This window comes from Aphelocoma coerulescens, chromosome 14 (genome assembly GCF_041296385.1).
Source record: "Aphelocoma coerulescens isolate FSJ_1873_10779 chromosome 14, UR_Acoe_1.0, whole genome shotgun sequence".
Lineage (NCBI taxonomy): Eukaryota > Metazoa > Chordata > Aves > Passeriformes > Corvidae > Aphelocoma > Aphelocoma coerulescens.
This window is the reverse complement of record NC_091028.1, coordinates 9,863,826-9,886,099: the sequence shown is the minus strand read 5'-3', so window position 1 is coordinate 9,886,099 and position 22,274 is coordinate 9,863,826. Positions and strand designations below refer to the sequence as shown.

Here is a 22,274-nt window from a genome sequence, read left to right as displayed (position 1 = left end):
TGGATCAGGCAGACTTTGAGCCCCCCTCATTTTGCCACCGGAGTTTTGCTGAGTAGGAGCTCATGGATCCCATGGATCTCACGCCGTGTCCCGCGTCACAACTCTACCTTGGATTCAAGGGCATTCCCAGCTGGAATCTGCTGGAATGAGGTGTTGGGATAAGAGAGGAGACAACTCTTGTTTGCTCCCATGGATTTTCCAACGTTCCCTGTCATTCCCGCTGCTCCTCGTGACCTTCCGGGGAGGACAGCACGGATACAAGATCTCCCTAAATTCCATTAACTTCCCAAAATTCCCCTCTGCCTTTCAATGCAGGCAGCCTGAAATCCCAAATAATGAAATCTCCTGTCAGGATGATGTGATCCAAAGTGACACTGGAGAAAGAAAGGGGGGAGGAAAAACCAGGATTAAAACGGGAGCCAGGGAGAATTGGGTTGTCCTGGCAACTGGCAATTCCTTCCCAGCATTCCCAGATTATTTCATGGAACGAATGGTTTCTAATTAAATTGATAAAAGGTGGAATTTAGCTGAGGGTGACCACTTAAGCTTTGGTTGGAAAAATTTCCTTCTGCAATAATAGGAATAGCAGGGAAGGATTTAATCACGGCCTGGATTTGCTGGAAAAGCAATAATTCCATGGTTTTTTAAATGGAGCCAAGGAGTTTTATTTTCCCTTTGAACAATCTGAGAGGAAATAGGGAATAAAGCCTGAATCAGCCCCTCGGATTAGGAAGGAGCAGCTGTGAACAGCCTCTCCCATGGAATGATCTAATTCCAAGGTAATTATCCTGGATTTCTACCACGCTGCTAAAATCCGAACATCAGCATTTTCGGGATTGGCAGGCTGGGAATTCACGCCAAGGAGCCAAGTGGGAACCTGCAGTGCTGCCCAGCTTCTGCTCCAAGGTCAAGGATGCCGGAACATCCTCGGAAAAGCTGCCAGGATTCATAAATTACCCTCAAATCCGACCTTTCCTCTCCAGGCACCGCCTGGAATCCGGCATGGAATGGACACGGAAAATGGCGAGACTACATTGGCTGGGAGAGGGGCTCTGGGCATAATTTTGGGAAAAGGAAGAGCAAGAAGCACCAGGTTGGGTTGTAAATCCCTAAAAATCCTCCTGCTGTTGAAATTGCGCTGATCTTCCCAGGATCTCAGGGTGGATCGAGCCGGAGCCTCTGGAAAAGCTCTGGAAAAGCTTCGGAGCATCTCTTTGAACTCCAGGACCTCTGGAGATAAACAGTCTAAATTAAGCATCCAAAAATTCCAGGCTCCCTAGCAAAGCCATCCATTCGGGAGAAGCCCTTGGAAAACAAGGAATCCATTGGAGACGGCCATGGGACGGCAAAACATTGGAAAGTGACTCCAAGTGACCTTTCCTGGGATTGAAACAGAAACCAACTGAGCTTTCCTTGCAAAGGAGCTCCTCAGAGTGCTGCTCATCCAAACAAATCCCTTTGGATCCTGCACACACCGGACCGGGAAGAGGGAAGAGCTCAGGCTGGGAGGCAGGAATTTGATGGGATATTTATCATCCAAAAGCGACGGGAACGCGGAGAAGGGAAAGGGGAGTTTTAGAGAGGAATGAGCAGTTCTGAGGAAGAACTTTGGGAACAACAAAATCCTGTCCAAGAATGGGAATAAGGAATGGGAATGGGGAGGGATCTGCCCCTTCTCCTTATGGCTGGGGACAGGTTCCGTGGAGCTTGGAGAAATCATGGAATGTTTGGGTGGGAAGGGACTTAAATCCTATCCAGTTCCATCCTCAACACCTCCCACTATCCCAGTTTTCCAAACTCTAGCCTTGGACACTTCCAGGGATGGGGCAGCCACAGCTTCTCTGGGAATTCCATCCCAGCCCCTCCCCACCTTCCCAGCCAAGAATTCCTTCCCAAGATCCCATCCATCTCTGCCCTCTGGCAGTGGGAAGCCATTCCCTGTGTCCTGTCCCTCCATCCCTTATCCCAAATCCCTCTCCAGCTCTCCTGGAGCCCCTTGAGGCCCTGAGATCTCCCTGGAGCTTTCCCTTCTCCGGCTGAACATCCCAAATGTTTGTTCAGCACAAAACCCCTGGAAGCTGCGGGAGAACATCCCAGGGCAGCTGGGAATATTCCGGCACCATCACACGGGATGAGATTTTGGAATGGAGGAGGAATTCCATGCCACTGCCAGGAGGTGCTGGAGGGAGTTGGGAAGACACCCCTGGAGCACAGCAGGTTGGGAGTTCCCGAATCCTGCAGGAGAAACAATGGGGAAGAATTTTGGATCCTCCTCCGGGATGGCAAATTCCTGGATCATGGAATACAGCATCCAAGGGAACTGATCCCATCTGGTGTGGGGCTGAGCTCAGGCTGTTCTCCAGCTCCCAATCCCTTTATGGAATGTGGGAAAAGCCTGGAGAGATGGACATTCTGGCCACAAGGTCTTGTCCAAGCTGCTCCTTCCCAGGGGAGGCTCCCCTGGAAAAATGGGCATTTTTTATGGAATGCGGAACAAAGTCCTCCCTGTCCCACCAGGAGCCTTTTCCTCCTCTTCCCTAAAATTGATGACTTGAACTGGAAAGATTTCGACTGCCGGAAACAACAGCAGGACACGGAACTCCTTCCACATCCTCCCTTCCCAAAGTGCTTCCAAACCCTCCTGCTTCCAGGCAGGAATATCAGGAATGGCATTGGATGGGGAAAAGGGAAGAAAAAAATCCCCAAAAATCCCCAAAATCCCACAAAACTGAACTAAAAACTTGGTTTAGGGAGAAAAATACCAATGAATCGAAAATCCAAGTCCAGAGAATTCCCTGTGTTCAGCTCATGGCCTCTCCCGTCACTGCAGCTCCAGGTGCTGATCCTGGGAATTCCCACCTCATCCACAAGGTCCGGAAAGACGGAAAACCTCTTGGAATTTCTCATTTTCCACTTTTGGGCAATGCTTCCAACTCTTTCCAGGGAGCCCCAGCTCAAAGGGAGCCACCAATAATCCCCTTGTGCCTCATTATCCCGCCACAAAATTCCCACTTTTCCCAGCCTTCTCTCCCACATTGCAAGGTCACGGGGAGGGGGAGGAAGAGGAGGCAGCAAACAGCACATGGGAAGCGAGGGCTGGATTTGGGATGAAAAACTCCCCAAAAAAGGGGATCAAATTGAAATTTTTGGTCCAAGTATTCCCAAAAAACTCTCTGGAGTAGCACAAGGGAACACCTTTTCCCACTAAAAATTCCTTGGATGATGGAAAAAGGAGCTTTTTGTGCCCTTCCAAGGCGGTGGCCCCAGAGCCACACAGGGATCGGTGACATCTGTTGCCATGGGAACGATATTCCCAGGAAACGCGGCTCGAGTGGAGAGGAAACCCCAGAGATCCATTAGCAACAGGTTCCCATGGCAACGGCTCCAAACTCATTAATAATTCCTCCTTCCCTGCTCCCCATCCCAAAAAAAAAAACCCCAAACAACTTTTCCTGGGCGTGGGGAGGGGAAAATCCTTTGGGAATTTCACAGAGGGAATGCAATGGAGAACTTCTATAACAATTGGGACTGGGATTTCTCTCCAAGCCTGGTCTGGGACACTGGGAATGCTCTGGGACACCGGGAATGCTCCAGGATAAAAGGGATGCTCCAGGACACCGGGAATGCTCTGCTCCGGGACACTGGGAATGCTCTGGGATAAAAGGAATGTTCCAGGACACTGGGAATGCTCTGGGACACTGGGAATGCTCTGGGACACTGGGAATGCTCTGGGATAAAAGGAATGTTCCAGGACACTGGGAATGCTCTGGGACACCGGGAATGCTCCAGGACACCGGGAATGCTCTGGGATAAAAGGGATGTTCCAGGACACCGGGAATGCTCTGGGACACTGGGAATACTCTTAGATAAAAGGGATGCCCCGGGACACTGGGAATGCTCCAGGACACCAGGAATGCTGTGCTCCAGGACACCACACCCAGACAGTTCCTCCCATTCCTGCAGATCCAAGGAATTGTGGAACACCAGGAATGCTCTTCCCATCCACTCCCCTCACCCCAACTGAAAATCCATGGATTTTCCTGCTCACCACTTTTCCTGGAGTTCTGCAGACCCCGGACAAAGCTGGGAAGGAGCACAGGGAATGTTGTCCCGGGACACCAACCCCCCGTGCTTCACATTCCAGAGCCTTGGAATGGGATGTGGGAAACCGGGATCCCACTCAGCACATCCCTAAATATTCCCTTTTAGCCACCAAAAAGTGGGAAGGAGCCGGGATCCACCCCCTGCCGCATTCCCAGGTTTTATTTAACACTGGAGCTCTCCGAACTCAGAGCTCCGAAGCTTTTCCTGATGGGAATCCCAAATTTCATAATCCAACCCAGGCTGGGGAATTCTGAACTGTTTATTTTCCCCTGCCATGAGGAATTCCTATAAAACTGCGGAAAAATTCCACGTAAAAATCATTGTCACGGAGCTGTGCCGGGGATTGCTGTAAATCAGGGAAAAACGACCTTGGGAATTGTTTCAGAGCCTAAAAATAATTCCAAGCAGGAATTTTCTCTTCATGCTTGAACTAAGGAATTCCCAAGGAAATATCAAGATTTTTCCATAATTAAGGCAAAAGGAAACCTCAAAAAATGGGAATTTTGGGACGCAAATGGAGCAGGTGGGGAGGGACGGATGATTCCCGCTCCTTTTCCTGGTGGGATCACAGCAGGCTCTGGAAATTCCCAATTTCCTTCCTTTGGGGCAGCCAAGGGTTTTCGGGATGGACACGCACAGGGAACAGATTCCACATCCTAAATTTGATCCGAATCTTCCCAATATTCCCGCAAAGGAATGCAACGGGCTCAGGCCAAAGGTTTATCCACCTCTTTTCCTTGGAAAAATCAATACACAGAGGGAAAGAACATAAATCCAATGGAAAATCAAGTCAAAACTTTGCCTGGATTCAGCCACTGCCGGGATCTCAGATCCAAAGATCAAGAAAAGAAATTGAATGGAATTAAAATTCCCAACTTTATACAAGTGGCACTGGATCCCTGCTGGAATGGAATTTGCTGGAATAGAATCCCGCTGGTCAATGGAATTTTTCCAAGCAGTGGCACCAAAGACATCCAATCCATAAGGGCCAAGTCCTGATTCTGCTCCAATCCCACCGGGAATATTGGTGCCCATGGAAAATCCATGGAAAAACACAACAGCCGGGGGCTTTTTCCAGCCAGAAAAGGTTGGGAAACGTTTTCTAGCCTAAACACCGGCAGGAGAAACAGGAGGGAGGTGGACAATGCCCAGATCCCAAGCAGTGATCCCAAAAATCATTGCTAGGAAAATGGGACATCTGGATCCGATCCAAAGGGTTTGGGTGTAACAGTCAAGGCGAATATTCCGTGAGCCATATTCCAAAGGCTGGCAGGAGCTGTTGGCTCTGGCCTGGGCCGGTTTGTGACCTGGGATAAAGAAATTCCAGCCATTCCAAAGGAAAACCACTCCCTTTGGCAGGGAATTCCCTCATTCCTGCTGGTATCCTGAACTTCTCCAGCCCTCTGCAAACAGCACTCGGAAATTCATGGATCAGTCAGGCTGGAACCACATGGACCAGGATGTAAATCCAAGCACTCAGGGACATCCCAGATAATTCCACATTTATCCAGGGTTCTTCCAACCTGGAGAGATCCCATTCCCGGGAATATTTATGGACTGCTGACAACAACATCCATAGGAAGACCAAGTTTTCCCAACTCTATTTCCCACACCCAGACTAAAGGAGCTTGGGACGAGCTCCCAGGAAAAATCCGGAGCTTTGGGAAAGCTCTTGGCTTCCCAGCCCTCTGGAAAGGGCAGCACATCCCAGCATTCCGGAGGAAACAACCTCGTGGGATGCGCCAGCCGGATTGAGCTCATCCTCCTGGCAGCCCCGGCCCCGGAGCCTTTTTAGGGATGCTGGTCCAGGCGTTCCAAGGCAGACAGACTCCTGGGCTGCCCGGAGCAGCAGGAATTGTGGCTGCTTGGCACTGGATCACTCCAGAAGCCATTGGAAGGTGCAGAAACCTTGGATAACATCCAGCAGGAGCCGGGATCAGGACACGCTGCGGGGCCAAGCGCTTTCCTTGATGTCTCCCTTTTCCCGAGTCTCCCTGTTCCCAGCTCCCTGATTCCTGAGTCTTCCCATTCCTGAGATCCCTGTTTCCTGAGTCTTCCTGTTCCTGACTCCCTGATTCCCAATCTCTCTAATTCCCAAGTCTCCCTGATTCCCAAATCCCCATCCCTCAAGCAAACGAGGAGCAATCCCTTTGGGATGAGATCTGCGGGAGATCTGCAGCAGGGGAAAAAATTCCAGGCTCCCTTTGCAGGATCCGCTCCCTCTGTCTGCTCCCGGATTCACCCATCCCTTATCCCAAAGTGCTCCTCTGCATCCCGACCTTGATTCCCGTGCCAAGGCCAAGGCGGGATTTGGGGATAAGGGAATTCCTGAGGGCTCTGGGAAGGAGCTCAGAGGGAAAGTGGGACCAGAGCGGGCTCAGCTCCCTCCCAGCCATCCCAAACCAATCCCAGTGGGAATGCGGCATGCAGGGAATGCTTCAGCATCGCCAGGAGAATCCTGGGTTTTGCTAAGCCGGGTTTTAGGCCCAGTCTACAAAGACAAATCCCACTTTGGGCTGGGAATGTTCTATTCCAACCCCTCCTTTCCCTTGCAGCCGATTCCTGCTCGGAATCTGCCAGGGACAAAAGAATTCCAGCGATCTCAGGTTGTTTTCCTTGGATTCTGGAGCTGTTTATAACAAACCCTGCCTGAAGCTCAGCCCAGGGAGCAGAGGAAGGAGCGAGGAGGGTGCAAAGCTCGGCCTAAATCCATCACCTGCCCAAAGCCCAGCTCAAACTGGGCTCTGCTTCCATCAGGCTTCCCAGGAAACGTGAGGTTAAGCCTGGCTTAAATTTGGGCCTAAGGTGACTCCAGCAGGGATGATCCTGCCTTGTTTGCCCTCGGCTCTGTCCCAAGGGAAGCCGGAGATGGATTTGGGATCTCCAGCAGGTCGGGATTAAGCAGCCCCATTCCACCCAAGCTCAGCTCCACAGGGCTGGCAGCCCTTGGAATGAGCCCTTTCCCAAACCTAATCCCAAAGAATTCCCATTTGTGGCACCAAATCCCAGATTTTGAGTTGCCTTCCGTCCTTCCCTCCCTGTCATTCCCAAGAAAAGGTGTCAGCTCCTCCTTCTCTCCAGATCCTCGGAGACAGGAGCAGAATTCTGTGCAAACAACGATGTTCTCATCCCAAATCTCCCGGGAATTCCTGGGACAGCAGGACAATCCAAACAGGCAGAGAGGATCAAAGAGTTTGGGAACAACAAGTTCCACACGAATCCCATGGGATGCTCTTCCCAAAACATCCCTGTTTGTCACATCCATCCGACACCCCTTAAGTGAGGCTCCATCCCTCGGGAATGTGACTGCTGTCCCGAAAATCCACACTGCAACTGCTGGTTCCAGCAACATCTCCCAGGATTTTTGCTATCCGGGCAAACCCTCCCTGCCAGGATGGAGGGAAGGGATTGGGAGCAGTGACCCAGCTGGAATTCCCGGCCGGAATAGCTGCACACACACAGAGCCATCCCATTCCTCTGGAATTTCAGGGAAAAACAGCCAAATACTGGGAGCATTGTGAGCGCACACAATTCCCATCTGTCCATGGAAGGAGGGAAAATGAGATCCCAGAGCCGAGTGCTTCATCCGCTGCCAAATCCCTGCGCCTGCTGCAGTGCCCAGACCGGAATTTTATTCGGGAAAAAAAAGAGGGAAAATTGTCTTTTCCAGCTGCGTTTTGTCAAAAGTTCCCTGGGCAGCTCCGGATTTCCAGGGAGGTTGGGAAGAGCCCTGGACACGGAGCTGAGCAGCCTCTAATTGCCTTCCCTTGCTGCTTCAGGAAGAGGATTGGGAATTCTCCTGGAATTCACTCCGAGGTGGGATCGTGGAGTTACCCTGGAGTAACTTTCCTCCTATCCCAGGCAGGGAAATATTCCCTCCAAAGGGTCTTTTCCTTCGAATCCCGGGGATTAAGGGATTGGCCCCAAGCAGCAGCTGCTGTCTTAAGAATTAAGGGCAAAATCCGAGCTTCCAACATCTGTGTAAATATCCGGAACATATTCCCTGCATGAGGAATTCCAGCCTTGGAATGCTGGGCAGGCACTCCAGGGGATGGAATTGGGAGGGATAAACTCACCTGGGAGGCTTTGGATGGACATCCCTGGGATTGCTCCTGAATTTACAGCAGCCCAGGGAGATCCCAGACCAGGGAAATCCAGGGAAAACGTGGAGTGGGCAGCAGGAATTCCTGTCTGCGGCAGGAATTGGGAAACAAATCCCAAATCCACACAAACACAGGGAGAAAATCCTGATTCCCAGTTCATTGGCTGCACACAGGAGCGATCCCAGTTGTTCCCATGGAATTATTCCTAACACGGCGCTTGGAGCTTGGGAAAGTCAGGATTTGGCTCCCAAGGGATCAGCCTGAGCCCCCCAACACAAAACCAAGGGAAAGCTGAGCTTAAATCTAATACAAATCAATCTAATCCCATTTTTTCCATTTAAAGATTACCTGAAAACCAGCAAAATATCCCAGAAAAAATACCCACAGAAAACTTGGGATCCCACTGCCTAAACTCCATCCCTAGGGATGAGCTGGAGCCTCGGAGCTGCTGCATTTCCCAGCACAGTTCAACTCCTGGGATCCGCTGCTCCACACTTCCAAGGAATTTGCCATCCCAACATGCTGGAAAACACCCCTGGAATCAGGGTCCCGGCCTCTTCCCACTTCCAGAGGGAGTCCCGCGACTCCCGGGATGGTGCCAAACAAGGATTGGGATGAAGATTCCCGATGCATTTGGCAGGAGAGGGGTGGGATAGGCACGGATTAAAGCCGAGCTTTGCTGCTAAAGCTCCTCCAGTCTTACCCGAGAGCGATCGGCTGAAGGTGCTCCAAGTGATGGAGCTCAGCTATGCTCACTTCCAGCCACAAAATTCCCAAATCCCAAATTCCATGAGGCAGAGCACAGCAGGGAATGAGGAGAATTCTTGGGAAGCAATTCCTGCCCATGCTGAGCCAACAGCTCAGCCCAGCAGGAGGAAGAAGAGGAAGGAGACGAGTTCAAAGTGCAGGAGGTGTTCCAGTTGTCCCCAAATCCCTTTTTTCCAGCATCCGGGCTCTGGGGAATGCTGGAATGAGCACCTAGGATGGCACTGGGGATGTTAGGCCTGGCTTAACCAGCAAGGAGCCCTTTAGGAAGAGGAATTTAACAAATAAAGCCCAGCTTTGCTGTGAGCAGAGACTTGGCCCAGCAAGAGCAGAGCCAAGAGACCAGCTGGGATCAAAGAGCTCCATTTTCCAGGGAAAATAAATCAGAAAAGGGATTTTCCCTGCCTAAAGCCCCCAAATTCCAGCCCTTAAGGAATCCTGGAGTGTTTTCAGGACTAAAGAACCAAAGTTGGTCCGGCCTTAGCAAAGCCAGGCTTGGAAGCAGACTCCCAGTGCCACATCTCCCATCCCAGTGACAGCCCATTTTCCCAGTTTTCCAGAGAAAAAAACCCTTGGAGATGACCTGGGATGGATTCAAAGCTTCCCTCCACATCGGAACAGCTCCGGGGTCACATCCACAACCCAAAACTCGGGGAGACGCTTCCGACCCTTCCCGAGGCACGGGGATATCCAGGGATTCACCGTTCCCTTGAAAAAGCAGCAGCAATCCCAAAGATTCAAGGGAACCCCATGTGACGCTCCAGGTTTCCATGGATCCACTCGGGAAAAGGCAGGGAATGACCCCGAGGGGTGGCAAACCCCAAATCCTGCCGCGCCACCCGACGGGAACAAAATGCCACCCACGGCCCTCCAGAAATAAACCCACGTAGGAGATCTGGGCCTGAGGAAAACAGGGAAGTTTGCTTCCAATTTTAGGTGGGTTTGGAAAAAAAACCAAACGGGAAATTCAAAGCACAGCAGGGAAACAGAGGGAAAATGCACCCGGATTTGAGGGGAAATCGGACTTTGGTCACGGCTTCTATCCCAAAAGATGATGTTGGGGCTGTTTGCTTGCTGTGATCCGTGATTTTGGGGTGGGAATTGGGATTGGAGGTGACCCCAGAGCTTGGGAAGAGATTTCTGCGCTGAGCAAATCCAGGGAATGACACTGCACAGCCTGGAAAAGTGCCCTGGAGTCTCCTCCTTGGATTTATTTAATTAACACATTCCTCGTTAGTGCTCCCACCACCTCCAAAATCAACCCCTGCCAGAGCTTTTCCTTGAGAATTCCCAAGCTGGAATATTTATTAACCCAAACCTCTGGAAGCAGAGGGGGTGGGAGAGCAGGATCCTTCCCAGGATCCTTCCCAGGCTGTTCTCAGCATTCCCAAGGTTATTAAAAACCCCGAAGTGCCGCTCTTCCATCTGCCCACTCCCCGTTTTCCCGCTGATGCCTCCGGCTGGGAATGCTCCCCGGGAATGCTCCCGGCTCCGTAAGCTGATCCCGCCCCACCTGTCCCCTCCAGAACCCGGCTCCAGCTTTTTTTAGCCATTCCTAAGCCTCCCAGTGACCCCTTCCTGGATAAGCTCCACACAAACCACGTTTTTTGGGAAGATTCCCACCTGCTCTGGGCCGCAGGGCTGGGATAGCTCCGATTCCCAGAAATACTTGGAATATTTTCTGGAATAAGAACCTGGCAGCTCTCGGAAAAGCTGGGTTGGAAAGGGAGATCCCCATGGGATGTATGGGATGGAAGCAGTTGGAATTTTGGGTGCTGAGGTGCGGAATGGCACATCCAAAGGTAGCTCCGTTCCCGGAGAATCCTGTGGGATCAGCCACAAGGAGCTGCTGGAAAGTGGCCACTGGAATGGCACAGGAGGAGCATTCCCACACCGGGAAGCACAGGGAGAGGTGGGATACAGGAATTGGAGGGTGCAGAGCAAGATTTCCTCCCTCTTCCCACAAAAGAAATCCCAGTGGAAGCAACAACAACTTCCCGAAAAAGCCCCATCCCATGAGGACACTTTGGGAAGTTCCTTGGATTTAGGAGCCTCCCAGTCCCATCCCTCCCTTCCATAAATCCTAAGGCAATCCCAAGCCTTGTTTTCCTGCTTTATGGATTTGTGCTTCGGGAAGGGCGGGAAGAGTCTCCCAACTCACCCAGCCAGGAACCCCTTCTGTGGGATCTTTTCCCTCTGGGAAAAACTCCTGGGAATTCCAGCCCTCACCGCACGGATCCACCTGTGCTCCTCCTCAAATCCCCTCATCCAGCTGCTTCCCGAGTGTCCCACTCCATGGGGTTTTTCCCAAGATCCCGGTTTCCAGCTGCCTCTGGTCCAACACACTGCCAGCACCTGAGTGAGACACGGATCCCAAAAATCCCAACCAGCTCTTCCCAAAAAAATTGAATGAAAGGATTAGATTGTGGAGACTGGGAAAACGGGAATAAATCCCAGCACGGAGCTCATCCCTCCTGCTGCGACACCTTGGGAGCTCTGCTCTGCTGCAATCCAAGCACACCAGCACTGAAATCCAGGGAATTCTATGGAATTCCTGCTTGCCTGCTAACAATCCATCCCCATTTCCAGCTGGTGTTTTGTTGGATGGGGAAGTTTGGGAAAGGAACGTGCTCCGCTGGGAATTCCCAAAGGAAAAATCCAAGCCCAGCCCGAGCTCCAGCAGCAGAAGCACACCTGAACCCTCTCCCAACAAACCCACCTTGGAATCCTCCTCCTGCCAGCGGCACCAATTTCGGGAATGCCAAACCCAGAGACTCCCCCAAATCCAAAGGAAACGACTTTTCCCTCCCACAAGCTCCCAAAGTTTTCCTGGATTAAGGAATAAATCCATCCTGACTCACTCGCAGCTCTGACTGAACACAGTGCCCTCCCCAAGCCCTTCCAAGGCCGGCTCCATCCCGCTTTTCTTATGGAATTATCATCCCATGGGATATTTAAGCATCAGCTCCTTGTCTACTCCTCCTTCCCACCCTTGCACGTCTGAGTTCCCCCTCAGGGCTGGAAATCCCAACAGCAAAATTCCATATTTTGTGCAAACCTCCACTGAACAAAAGGAAACCCAAATCCATAAAAATCGTGGGCTTTTCCCTCTGGTTATTCCTCCAGCTCCCAGCCCGAGGCGGCATTCCCGGGAGGATTGTGCAATTCCTGGTGCTGGGGAGAACAAGGAATTTCTATGGGGAACTGAGGCAGATCCATAATCACCCTATTAATAAATAATGGGATTAATAGCAGGAGAGGGGGATTGGGGGCAGGGAAAAAAAGCAGGAATTCTCCACACAACGCCCATGCTAAAAGCTGACTTCCCAAAGATTCTCGCCACGCACCGACAACTCCCGCTCGCACCCAGCATTCCGGGGAAAATTCCATCTCCTGGATGTCACGACCGAGAGGAAAACGCCGCTGGATTATTATTTAACATTCATAAAGCGAGTAAAGGACACCGGCAACGGGGTGGATTTAGAGGATTCACTGTTCCCGTCCTTCCCTGCAACTTGCAGGAGAACAAAAGCGGAGGGGACTTTTCGGGAATGCAGGCATGTGCCTTTCCCAAAGCAACTCCTGCTCCCATTTTTCCACGTCGGGAAAGCCCCCGTGCACCGCCGGCTCTTACATAAACACGGAGGGGCTGAACCCCCCCCGGCACCCCATAAACACAAGGTCGCCTTTGGAATTCCGCTGCTTCCCACCCCAGCGAGCCACGAGTGGAGTTTCGGGATATTTTTCCCGCTGGGAATATCGGGGGGCCGCGGCTCCGCACCCCCCGAGCGGCTCCGTGCTGCCCGTCCCGGCCACTCGCGCGGTGCCGCTGTGGGACCTTGGCGTGTCCCGAAAAACGGGGGGACACGGCGGCCACGCTCCCTGCGTGTCCCTAAAAACGGGGGGACACGGCGGACACGCTCCCTGCGTGTCCCTAAAAACGGGGGGACACGGCGGACGCGCTCCCTGCGTGTCCCTAAAAGCGGGGGGACACGGCGGACACGCTCCCTGCGTGTCCCGCTGCCACCAATCCCTCTCGTCCCCCTCTCCGGGCTGGGATTGGGGACACACCGAGGACACGCCGGGCACCGCGGGGGCTCCGAGCGCTGCCGGAACCCGGGGACGCGCAGCTCTGCCGGGATGCTCCGGCCACGGGGAGGGAGGGTCCCGGAGGGTATCTCGGTGTCCCGAGGAGTATCCCGGTGTTCCCGAGGGAAAGGATATGGATTACAGACCAGCCTCAGGCACCAGCTGCGCGGGCGGGTGGTTTGCTTGAGGCAGAAGAAAGCGGTGGGTGCCAGCGCCGGGTACGGCACCTGCTCCTCCTCCTCGGAGCCCAGCTCGGCGGGCGGCTCGCGGCCGGGGGAGCCGCTGCTCGAGCCGGAGCCGCTGCCGGAGCCGGAGCCGGTACCGGCATCCTCGGGCGGCTGCTCGGGGCGGCGCGGCGCCGTGATGGGCACCCGCACCTCGGCCGGGCGCGGCTCGCGGCTGTCGCCGGCGCTCATGGTCGCGGCCAGCAGCACCTGCGGGCGAGGGCAGCGGGTCAGGGCTGTCCCCTCCCCGCTACCGGGGATGCTCCGCCGGGTCCCGGCGCTCCAGCCACAACAAAGGCGGGCGGGGGGAGGTCGAGCCTCCGCCCGGGCGCGGCCGCTCCCGCCCCCCGGCGAGCTGGGGGTGCCCCGCACCCTTCGGGGACCCCCTTGCAGACCCCCTGGCGGAGCTTTCCGGCGTTTTAGTTGGGGGGGATGGCGGATTATTGGGGGGTGTCCTACCTTAGCGGGGCGGAGCGCGGTGTCCCCAGGGGCATAGCCGTGCCTTGCAGCTCACATGGGACCGGCGACAATCGCAGCTCCCGGGGGTGCCGGAGCCCCCCCCACCCCCCAGGCACGGCGGCACCCCCAAAATCCAGCGGGGAGGAGCGGGGGGGGGGGGCTCTGGGGCTCGGCGTGCGGCGGCCGCCCGCGGGGATGGAGGATGGAGGAAGGCTGGGGAAGAGGAGGAGGAGGAGGAAGAGGAGGAGAGGTGGAGGCGGCGGGGGCCCTTCCCGAGCCTCTCCCGACGGTAAATCCCAAGGAGCGAGGAGGAGGAGGCAGCAGCTCCGCCGAGCTTCGCCCGTGCCCAACAGGAAACTTCGGATTTACCGGGGGAGGAGGGAGAGCGAGGGGAGGGGAGAGCGGGGGCGGCGGGGGCGGGGGCCGGGAGGAGCCGGGGCAGCCCCGGCGGGGCGGGCCGGGGGCGGGGGGGGCCGGATCGCCCCTTCCCCCGCCTTTGTTCGGGCTGCGGGCGGCGCGGGGGGACGGGGGGGGTCACCCATGGCTGGGGGGAGGGTGCGGGAGGGGTGACCCATGGGTGGGGAGCAGCGAGGTGGGGACCCCCCCAAAGCAGCGCCGGGAGGGCGGAGAGGACTCGGAGCGGGTTTGGCCCCGCTCCATCCTGCCAAGATGCGCGGCTCCGGGCAAACCCAAAAAGGGGGGGGACACCCCCAAAAAAGGGGAGGATGCGCCCCTAAAATGGGGGATGGATGCCAAAAAGGGAGATGCACCCCCAAAAAGGGGATTCCCCTCCCCCTCCCCGCCGGCGCTCCCGCAGCCCCCCGGATTCGTTGGTTTGAATAAAGAACTGAGCCCAGGTTGGAGGTAGGAGCGGTTTAATGACTGAGCTCGGCTCTGAGCTCGGCTCTGAGCTCGGCTCTAAGCTCGGCTCTAAGCTCGCTCAGCAGCTCAGCTGTTCAAGGGCTTAACTCCCAGGGATCCCACGAAACTCCCAGGGATCCCAAGAAACAGCTCAGGGAAAGTCCTCCCAGGCACCAGCCCTTGAAACTCCGCTCGGGAAGTTTTATTCCTTGGAGTTCCTTGGAATTCCATGAATTATCTCAGGATCCAGGGCAAGTTGGGGGATGCGGCGTTGGGAACTGAAATCCGGGAGCGGATGCGTTCCTCTCCCCTGGAATGTTTTAAGGAGTGCGAGTTCATTATCCAGCAGCACATTCCATTTGCAAATGCAGCTCCCGATGTTCTTCCCAGTTAATAACTGGGAATTGATTGGAAAAGAGAGGTCAGGCGGCTTTCAGAGCACACAAAGCCCAGCCTAATGGGGCTCCCAAAGAGCTGCGCTTCCATTGGCAATTCCAAGGGTGGTTTTATGGGAATTCTGCAGGTTGGGATGAACAGGGTGTGGCGAGTTTAGTGTGTGACAAAAAAAGGGAAAAGCCCCGAAAAGCAGGAGAGAGGGGAATGGGAAAGAGCTCAAAGATCAAATCCAAGCATCCCCAAAAATTCATCAGGATGATCCAACCTGTCTGCAGGGGGTCCCTGTGGGAATGTCACCGGGAAGGGAAGGGAAGGGAAGGGAAGGGAAGGGAAGGGAAGGGAAGGGAAGGGAAGGGAAGGGAAGGGAAGGGAAGGGAAGGGAAGGGAAGGGAAGGGAAGGGAAGGGAATTGTGCAAAGCAAGGATTGCACCGGAGATTCCCCACTTTTCTCCCAGCTACTTAGGACAAATCCTAAATTACCGAGGGAAGACGTGGCTGGGAATTGGCGGAGCTCTTCTGGAGACTCCCACTCTGGAATTCTCCAGCTCAGGAAAATGACCTTTGGAGGGAGAACAGGAGCTTGAGTAAGACGGGAATTGGGGAAGGAAAGGCCAAGCGACGCCTCCTGACCCCATCCCAAAGGCAGGCAATGAAATTCCTGGCTTTCCAGTGGGGGGTCAGGAGAGCAGGAGGCTCCCAGGAGTGTCGAATCCATCCTCGAATCCATCCCTCAATCCATTCTCGAATCCATCCCTCAATCCATCCCTCAATCCATCTCTAATCCATCTCCAGCCCATCTCCAATCCCTCCTGCAATCCCTCCTCGGAGCTGTTGTGCTTATGGAAAGGAGCCCACACTTTCCTGGCACAGGGATTTACGCCCTCCTGTAATTCCTGAGAATCCCACAAGGAGTTGGGAAGAGCCGGGCAGATCCTGCTCTGTTTATTCTGGGGCTCATTCCATTGGGTTGGAATTAATTACGTTTTTCCCACCCGGACACCTTCCACTATCCCAGGTTGCTCCAAGCCCCATCCTCGAACACTTCCAGGAATTTGGCTGGAGCAAGGATCCTCCTCATCATTTTGGAATTCTCTTTCCCAGGGTCAGGAATCCCAAAAGCTTGGGAAGCAACGTGCCTGAGATCCCCACACGATTCCCTTCCCCACGGATTTTGCCTCATCCCAGCCCTTCATCCCACATCCCTCCTATCCCAGCGGCATTCCCACAGGGATCCACTGCAGATGGCTTGGATCATCCCGATGAATTTTTGGGAATGCTCGGATTTGATCCTTGAGGTCTTTTCCATCCCAACCAGAGAAGCTGTGGCTGCTCCATCCCGGGAATGTCCTGGTTGGATGGGGCTTGGAGCAGCCTGGGATAATGGGAAGTGTTGGAACCAGATGATTTTTAAGTCCCTTCCCACCCATAGCATTCCATGATTCCATCATTGCAAACAATTCCGTGTTTCTCTCCACATTCCAACAACAGCAGGAATTTCTTCCCAGGATTTAGCGAGAATTCCCTCTCCATAAAGTCCCCTCTTAGGTGTTAGGGAGGAATTTTCCATGGAGAAATCCATCAAGAATTCCAAGGATTACAAAGACTTGAAATCCTCCCTAAATCCTGAAGAAAACCGGGATAATCCCTCAATCCATCCAAAGCTTTTGAGACTGAGTCCATCCTTGTGTTGTATCCTCCAGGAAAACATCATGAATCCAGGAAAACCTCCATTTTTGGGAACCAGAATTCCCTAAAAACATTTGGCACCATTTCAGCAGGATCGGGATTTCCATTCCCAAATCCTGCCCTCGCTTCGCTGTCTCCCCTCTCCAGCTGAACATTCCCAAATCCCTCATCCAAGGAAAGTTTCCACCCCACAGATTTTGGGTGGGCTCAAAAATTCCATAGCAGGATTCTCCACTTGGATTTCTTTATTCCCATCCCTTGTTCAGACTTGGGAAATATCCAAATTCTTCCCAATAACTGGAAAATATTCCCCAAATTCCACTGCTCAGCTCTGCCTTCCCATGTTTTAGGGTTGAATCCATGCTGGGAAGAGATGATTCCCGTAAAAAAGCTTGGAGAAAAAGAATTCCCATGGGAATTCCATGCTGAGCAACTGCCCCTGGAAGCAGGAGAGGAGCTCCAGGATGGCAGCAACATTCCCTGAATTCCTGACAAAGTTTTCTGGGATCATGGGATTGTTTGGGTTGGGAGGGACTTTGAAAGGTTTTTTTTAGTCCAATCCCAAATTCCCAATTTATTGGAAGACCGGGATGAGCGGGGAAGGGAAGCGGGAGCCGGAATTCCTGACAGCTTTTGAAATACCTTGGATAATTCTGTGGTAAAACCCAGCAATTCCATGATTTTCATGGAGCTGGGATTTCCTATCCTTGAATCCCAGTGATTGATTTATTCTGGGAAAACCAAAGGAATTCCGCTTTTCCGGGGATTGGTTGTTCATTAACTGGGCAAGAACAGACAAAAGTCAGGAATTTTCACTTCCTTGCCCTTCTCCAAGACTTTTGATGGAGACCCAATCCCACAAATGCCGCCCAAATCCCATTCCTTGCTGGCAAATTTGTTCCCTTCCCATTTGAAAACCCCACAAAATTATGGATCAATAAATCCCAATTCAACCCAAAATTCAATGGAATTGAGTGGAATTCAATGGAATTGAATGGAATTAAAATTCAACGGAATTTTTTCCCTTCAAGGACTTCCCTGGAGGTCAGGTTGTCCCAGAGGGAAAATGATTCCATGGATTCCGTTGTTGGGAAGGAATTTCTGTGGAGCAGAGCGGTTGGAATTCCGGAGGGCCCAGATTTGCTGCCCCTCGGTGCCACCAAACCCCAAATCCGAGCGGACAAAATCCTTGGAATTGCTGCTAATTCCTTCAATTAATTCTCCGGGATGCTGGTGGAGGGCTGGATGTGTTCAGGAGTTCATCCAGCCAGGGATCCATCCAAGAAAAGTGGGGATGGATAAATGAGGGATGTTTTTAGGAGGACTAATTGAATTTGGGATCCGTGGAGCCTCCGGATCCCTTTTCCATCCCAGAAATTGTTTGGCTTTTCCCTTCCAGCCTCCAAGTCAAATCCAAGCTCAGGGAGTGGATCAAGAGGGGGAATATCCCTGTAAAGTTTGGGATGGAGCGGGAAGGACAAAGCTCATTCCACAGGGGCCAGGAGACAAGAGCCGGGATTTGCTCCCACTCTGGGAATCACATCCGGGTCTTTCCATAATTTTTTATGGATCGCTCACGGCCCCTTCAGCGCTGCGCTGCTTTCATTGGGATTTATGGCATTCCCAGGCTTCCCTGGGAGGGAGCGGCTGGGATTTCTGGTCCTGGATCACATCCCAAACTCCTGGAAGTTCTAAGGGATCCCAATCCTTATCCCTGGGCGATCCCAAGATCTCATGGGATGAAGCCCCAGCCCCACCGGGATCAGCCTGGCCATTCCAAGCCCACATTCCATAGGGAATGCCCAGCCAGCCCACTCCCCCTTCTCCCATTCCCATTATGCTTTCCCTTCCCATTCCCATGGATTTTGGGCTGATATCCCAGTCCCTGCCATGGAGATCCCACATTCCTGCAAAAGTTGCCCGCCCGGTGAGGCAGAGCTCAGGAAAACGGGATCATCGGCAGGGACACAACAACGTTTTATTCCCAGATTTTTCCAGAGGGTCACATGGGAAGTTTGTGGCAAAACCAGGAGTGGATCCAGACTCCTCCAAGCCCTCATCCCAAAATTAATGTCTCCCCCCTGGAATATCTTGGAAGAAGTGCTGGTGGAATCCGAGGGATCTCCAGCTCCAAGAAAGTGAGGGAAAGGAACCCCTGGAATGCTGCAAACCCATGGAGAACATCTGGAAGTTGGGAGAGCATCATTCCTGCTCTTTCTGGGAATGATGGAAGGATCCCAAAATAATCCTTCCATTCCTTTGGACAGGGAAGAGAGGCAGGGATAGACGGGATTTGGGGATACTGGGAAGGAATGGGAAGGATGGGAATCCCTGGCAGGATGGGGAGGGGCTGGAATGTCTGGAAGTGTCCAAGGATAGAGTTCGGAGCAGCCTGGGATTGTGGGAGCTGTTGGGGTTGGAATTGGATGAGTTTAAGATCCCTTCCCACCGAACCATCCCGGAATTCCAGGATTCCCTGACTCTCAGCTCCCGGCATGGAGGAAAACAGGGAAACAAATGATTTCCCAGGAATTCCTCACTCAGCCCTCGTTATCCCGGCTCCAAGGAGCTCCCTGCTCCCCATGGTGCATCCAGAGCTTTGCCGGGAGGGAATATTCCGGAGAAAAGCAGGAAAACCAGGCTGGAGATCTTTGGGAATGACGGATGGCAGCAGGCTCCGGCTTGCTGAGCTTTTCCAATGGAATTTGACATTTAGGAACCCCCAGGAGCTGGAAGGAGCCAGGGAAATTCCCATTCTCCGAGGGTGGAGCATGTTAATTCCTTGGGATGGATGGGAGCTGCCTGGAAAAGAGGGAAGAGCTGAAGGAAGAACGTTCACTTCCAAGGAAAACAACTCCTCTGGATGAGTTCCCAGAGCGCCGGAGGGATTGGAGCTGGGGGAGGGGTAAACATCCAAATTTGGGATTCCAGAGGGAATTCCACATCCTAAATCCCGGAAAATGTGCCCAGATCCCGGGAGAGGGATCCCAAATCCTCCTGTTTGAGCCCCCTCACTCATGCCTGGGATTGGGATCCAGGAATGCTCCAGGAATGTGTCCTCTGCCTCCATCCTTCTCTTTGGGATGAGCACCCCAAAAATTCCCAGCTGGCCACAGAAAATTGGGATTTTCGAGGTCTCCGAGGGAGCCAAAAATCAGCTCCAAATCCCACAAATTGGGACGGAAGGAAATCCAACCAAAGCCAAGCCCGGTTGTGAGCAGGGAATAAATCCGTTTTTCCATGGAAAACACGAATCCCATTCCCGATCCTCTTCAACCTTGGGAATGTCGCTTCCTGCCTCCATTTGTCCTCTTGGAAAAGGGCTTCGGGAAGAGCTGGAAGCCGGAGCTCATGGATCCCATCTCCATCGATTGTGTGCCCCCTGCTGGCAGCCTCTTTTCCAGGGAAAAACGGGAAAATCCCGCCGGGAAGGGGATTTGGGGCTGCATTTCCCATCTGGGAAAATCCTTGGATACGATCTGAGCCCTCATCCTCCCGGGAATTTCCTTCTGCTCCTCGCCCAGGAGCAAGGAATGGGATCATGGATTTCCTCTGGAGCAGGTTGGATCCTGCAGGAGCTCCTGAATCCCAGGCATCCAAATTCCTGGAATACTCTGCTCCCAAAAGCCCTCGGGATAACCCTATCCCAGAAAAAAAAATGAGGGGAAAAGGGGGATTGAAGGGATTTATCCCATCATTCCCAGGGGATATCCAAGTTCAGTGGGAGAGCCGTGACAGGAACGGTTCTAATTCCCGGTTTTCCAGAGAATCCAAGGCCAGCTTGGATGGGATTTGGAGCAAACTGGGAGAGTGGAAGGGGCTGGCTTGGGATGGGATCAGCTTTATCCCCTTCCCAAGCAAACCATTCCAGGGATTTAATGAAACGTAGGAAAACCGGGAGAGGGAAATTTGAAGGCAGCTTGGAAGGCAGCGCTGGCGCTTTCCAGGAAATCCATTCTGAAGGGAATTTTGGATATCGGGAATAACCGGAATCAACACATCGGCACTTCCTAAATATTCTCAACGAAGTTCCTTCCCTCATCCCAACTTTTCATTCCTGCGATCCCGAAATTCAGGTCGGCACCTCGGATTCCCAGAATTCCACTTGCAAGCCAAGCTGTGATGGGTTTTTTTTTTTTTTTGGAAAGCTCAGCACTTTTCCAGTCGGAATTTGCAGCCTGGAATGGGGTCAGGGAACCTTTGGGCCGGGTTCAAAAGCTTGGAAAAGTCCAAGTTTATTCCCAATAATCCTCAGGGATGAGTTCAGGGATGAGTTCATCTCGCTGGGCCAAGGGATAATTGGATTGATCCAATTCCTTTTCCTCCTCTCCGGGATTATCCTTTCTTCGGGATAACAAGGAAATCTCTGGGAGCGAAGAAGCCGGAAAAAGGGAAATCACCTTTCCCACAGATAAAAGGGATGAGCTCCTTATCCGGCTCTCCAAAATCCGGGAGCAAGAGGGGTCAAACGAGCCCGAATTATTCAGTGATCCCAAAAAATGAGGTGAGAGCTCCGGAAGCTCCGTTCTTGCCCAAATCATCCCGGGTTTTTTTTGGGATAGAAAGGAGGAACAGCAGCCCCAGCTCCGAGGGCCGCTGGAATTCCTGGTGCTGCTGGAAATGGCGCCGGGGCTTCTCCTCATCCCTTTTTTCCTGGCATTTCAGGCTCCTTCCTGCCCCCACTGTGGTCTCAGGGAGACACAGTGAGAAAATTCCCAAATATTCCCAAATATTCCCAAATATTGAGGAAAAACTGTTTAATAATTCCTCCCATTCCCTGATTTCTCTCTCCGGTGCTGCCCATCCCACTCTGGAATTGTCTGGATTTCCCAGCTTTTATTTCCCGTGGCAGCTTCCAAAGGCTCCCATTGTTATCCGCAGGGTGGGATAAAAGCAGGAAAAGCTGCGTTTTTAGGGAATACTCGTTTTCCCAGTGCCTTTCCCCTCCCATTTTTCCTGCTTTTCCATGGTTTATATCCTGGGAATCCTGGGGATTTTGGGATTTCCCATCCCTGAGCAGCAGCGGGGTTGGATAAATCCAGCTGGGAGTCTCCGACATTCCTGGAATTCTGCTCCATCTTTATCCCTCTTCCCTCCCCATTTCCTTCTTTAACTCTCCCTAAAAATTCTTTGATTTGGGATTTTTTTTCCCTTGAAGTCCCCAAAAAATTTTGTCCTCCCAATTTCTTTCCCACCTGATCCCGATCCCGTTCCCAGAGAGGGGAATTTTGGGAAGACTAGGAGACTTTTCCTCCTCAAAATCCAGCTTCACCTCAGGCCAACGACAAACAACAACTCCCAAACATTCCCAGAGTTTTCCTGCCTCACAAATCCCATAAAAAACTCTCCCAGCCCCTCTGGAGCAGCTTTTTTGGGATCAGCATCCCAGGATTTGAGATGGCCTGGGATATTCCAGAGAATTCCCATCCCTGGAAGTGTCCAAGGCCATGTTGGATGGGGCTTGGAGAAACGTGGGATAGGGAAAAGTGTCCCCCCCTATGGAATTGGATGAGCTTTAAAATCCTTTCCATCCCAAACCATGCTGGGATTTGCTGATCCTGGAGTGGATTTTTCCCGCTGCCCTTTC

At 52.9% G+C, this 22,274-nt stretch overlaps 1 protein-coding gene across 1 annotated transcript in view; it reads right to left on the bottom strand.

The window, feature by feature from the left end:
• Positions 1–13,477, bottom strand: part of CACNA1H (calcium voltage-gated channel subunit alpha1 H) — a 157,792-nt gene extending 144,315 nt beyond the window's left edge. Inside the window, exon 1 of the mRNA XM_069029698.1 lies at positions 13,197–13,477. Within this exon, the coding sequence (XP_068885799.1) occupies positions 13,197–13,477 (281 nt within the window). The remainder of the gene's footprint in view (positions 1–13,196) is intronic.
• Between the last annotated feature and the right edge of the window lie 8,797 nt (positions 13,478–22,274).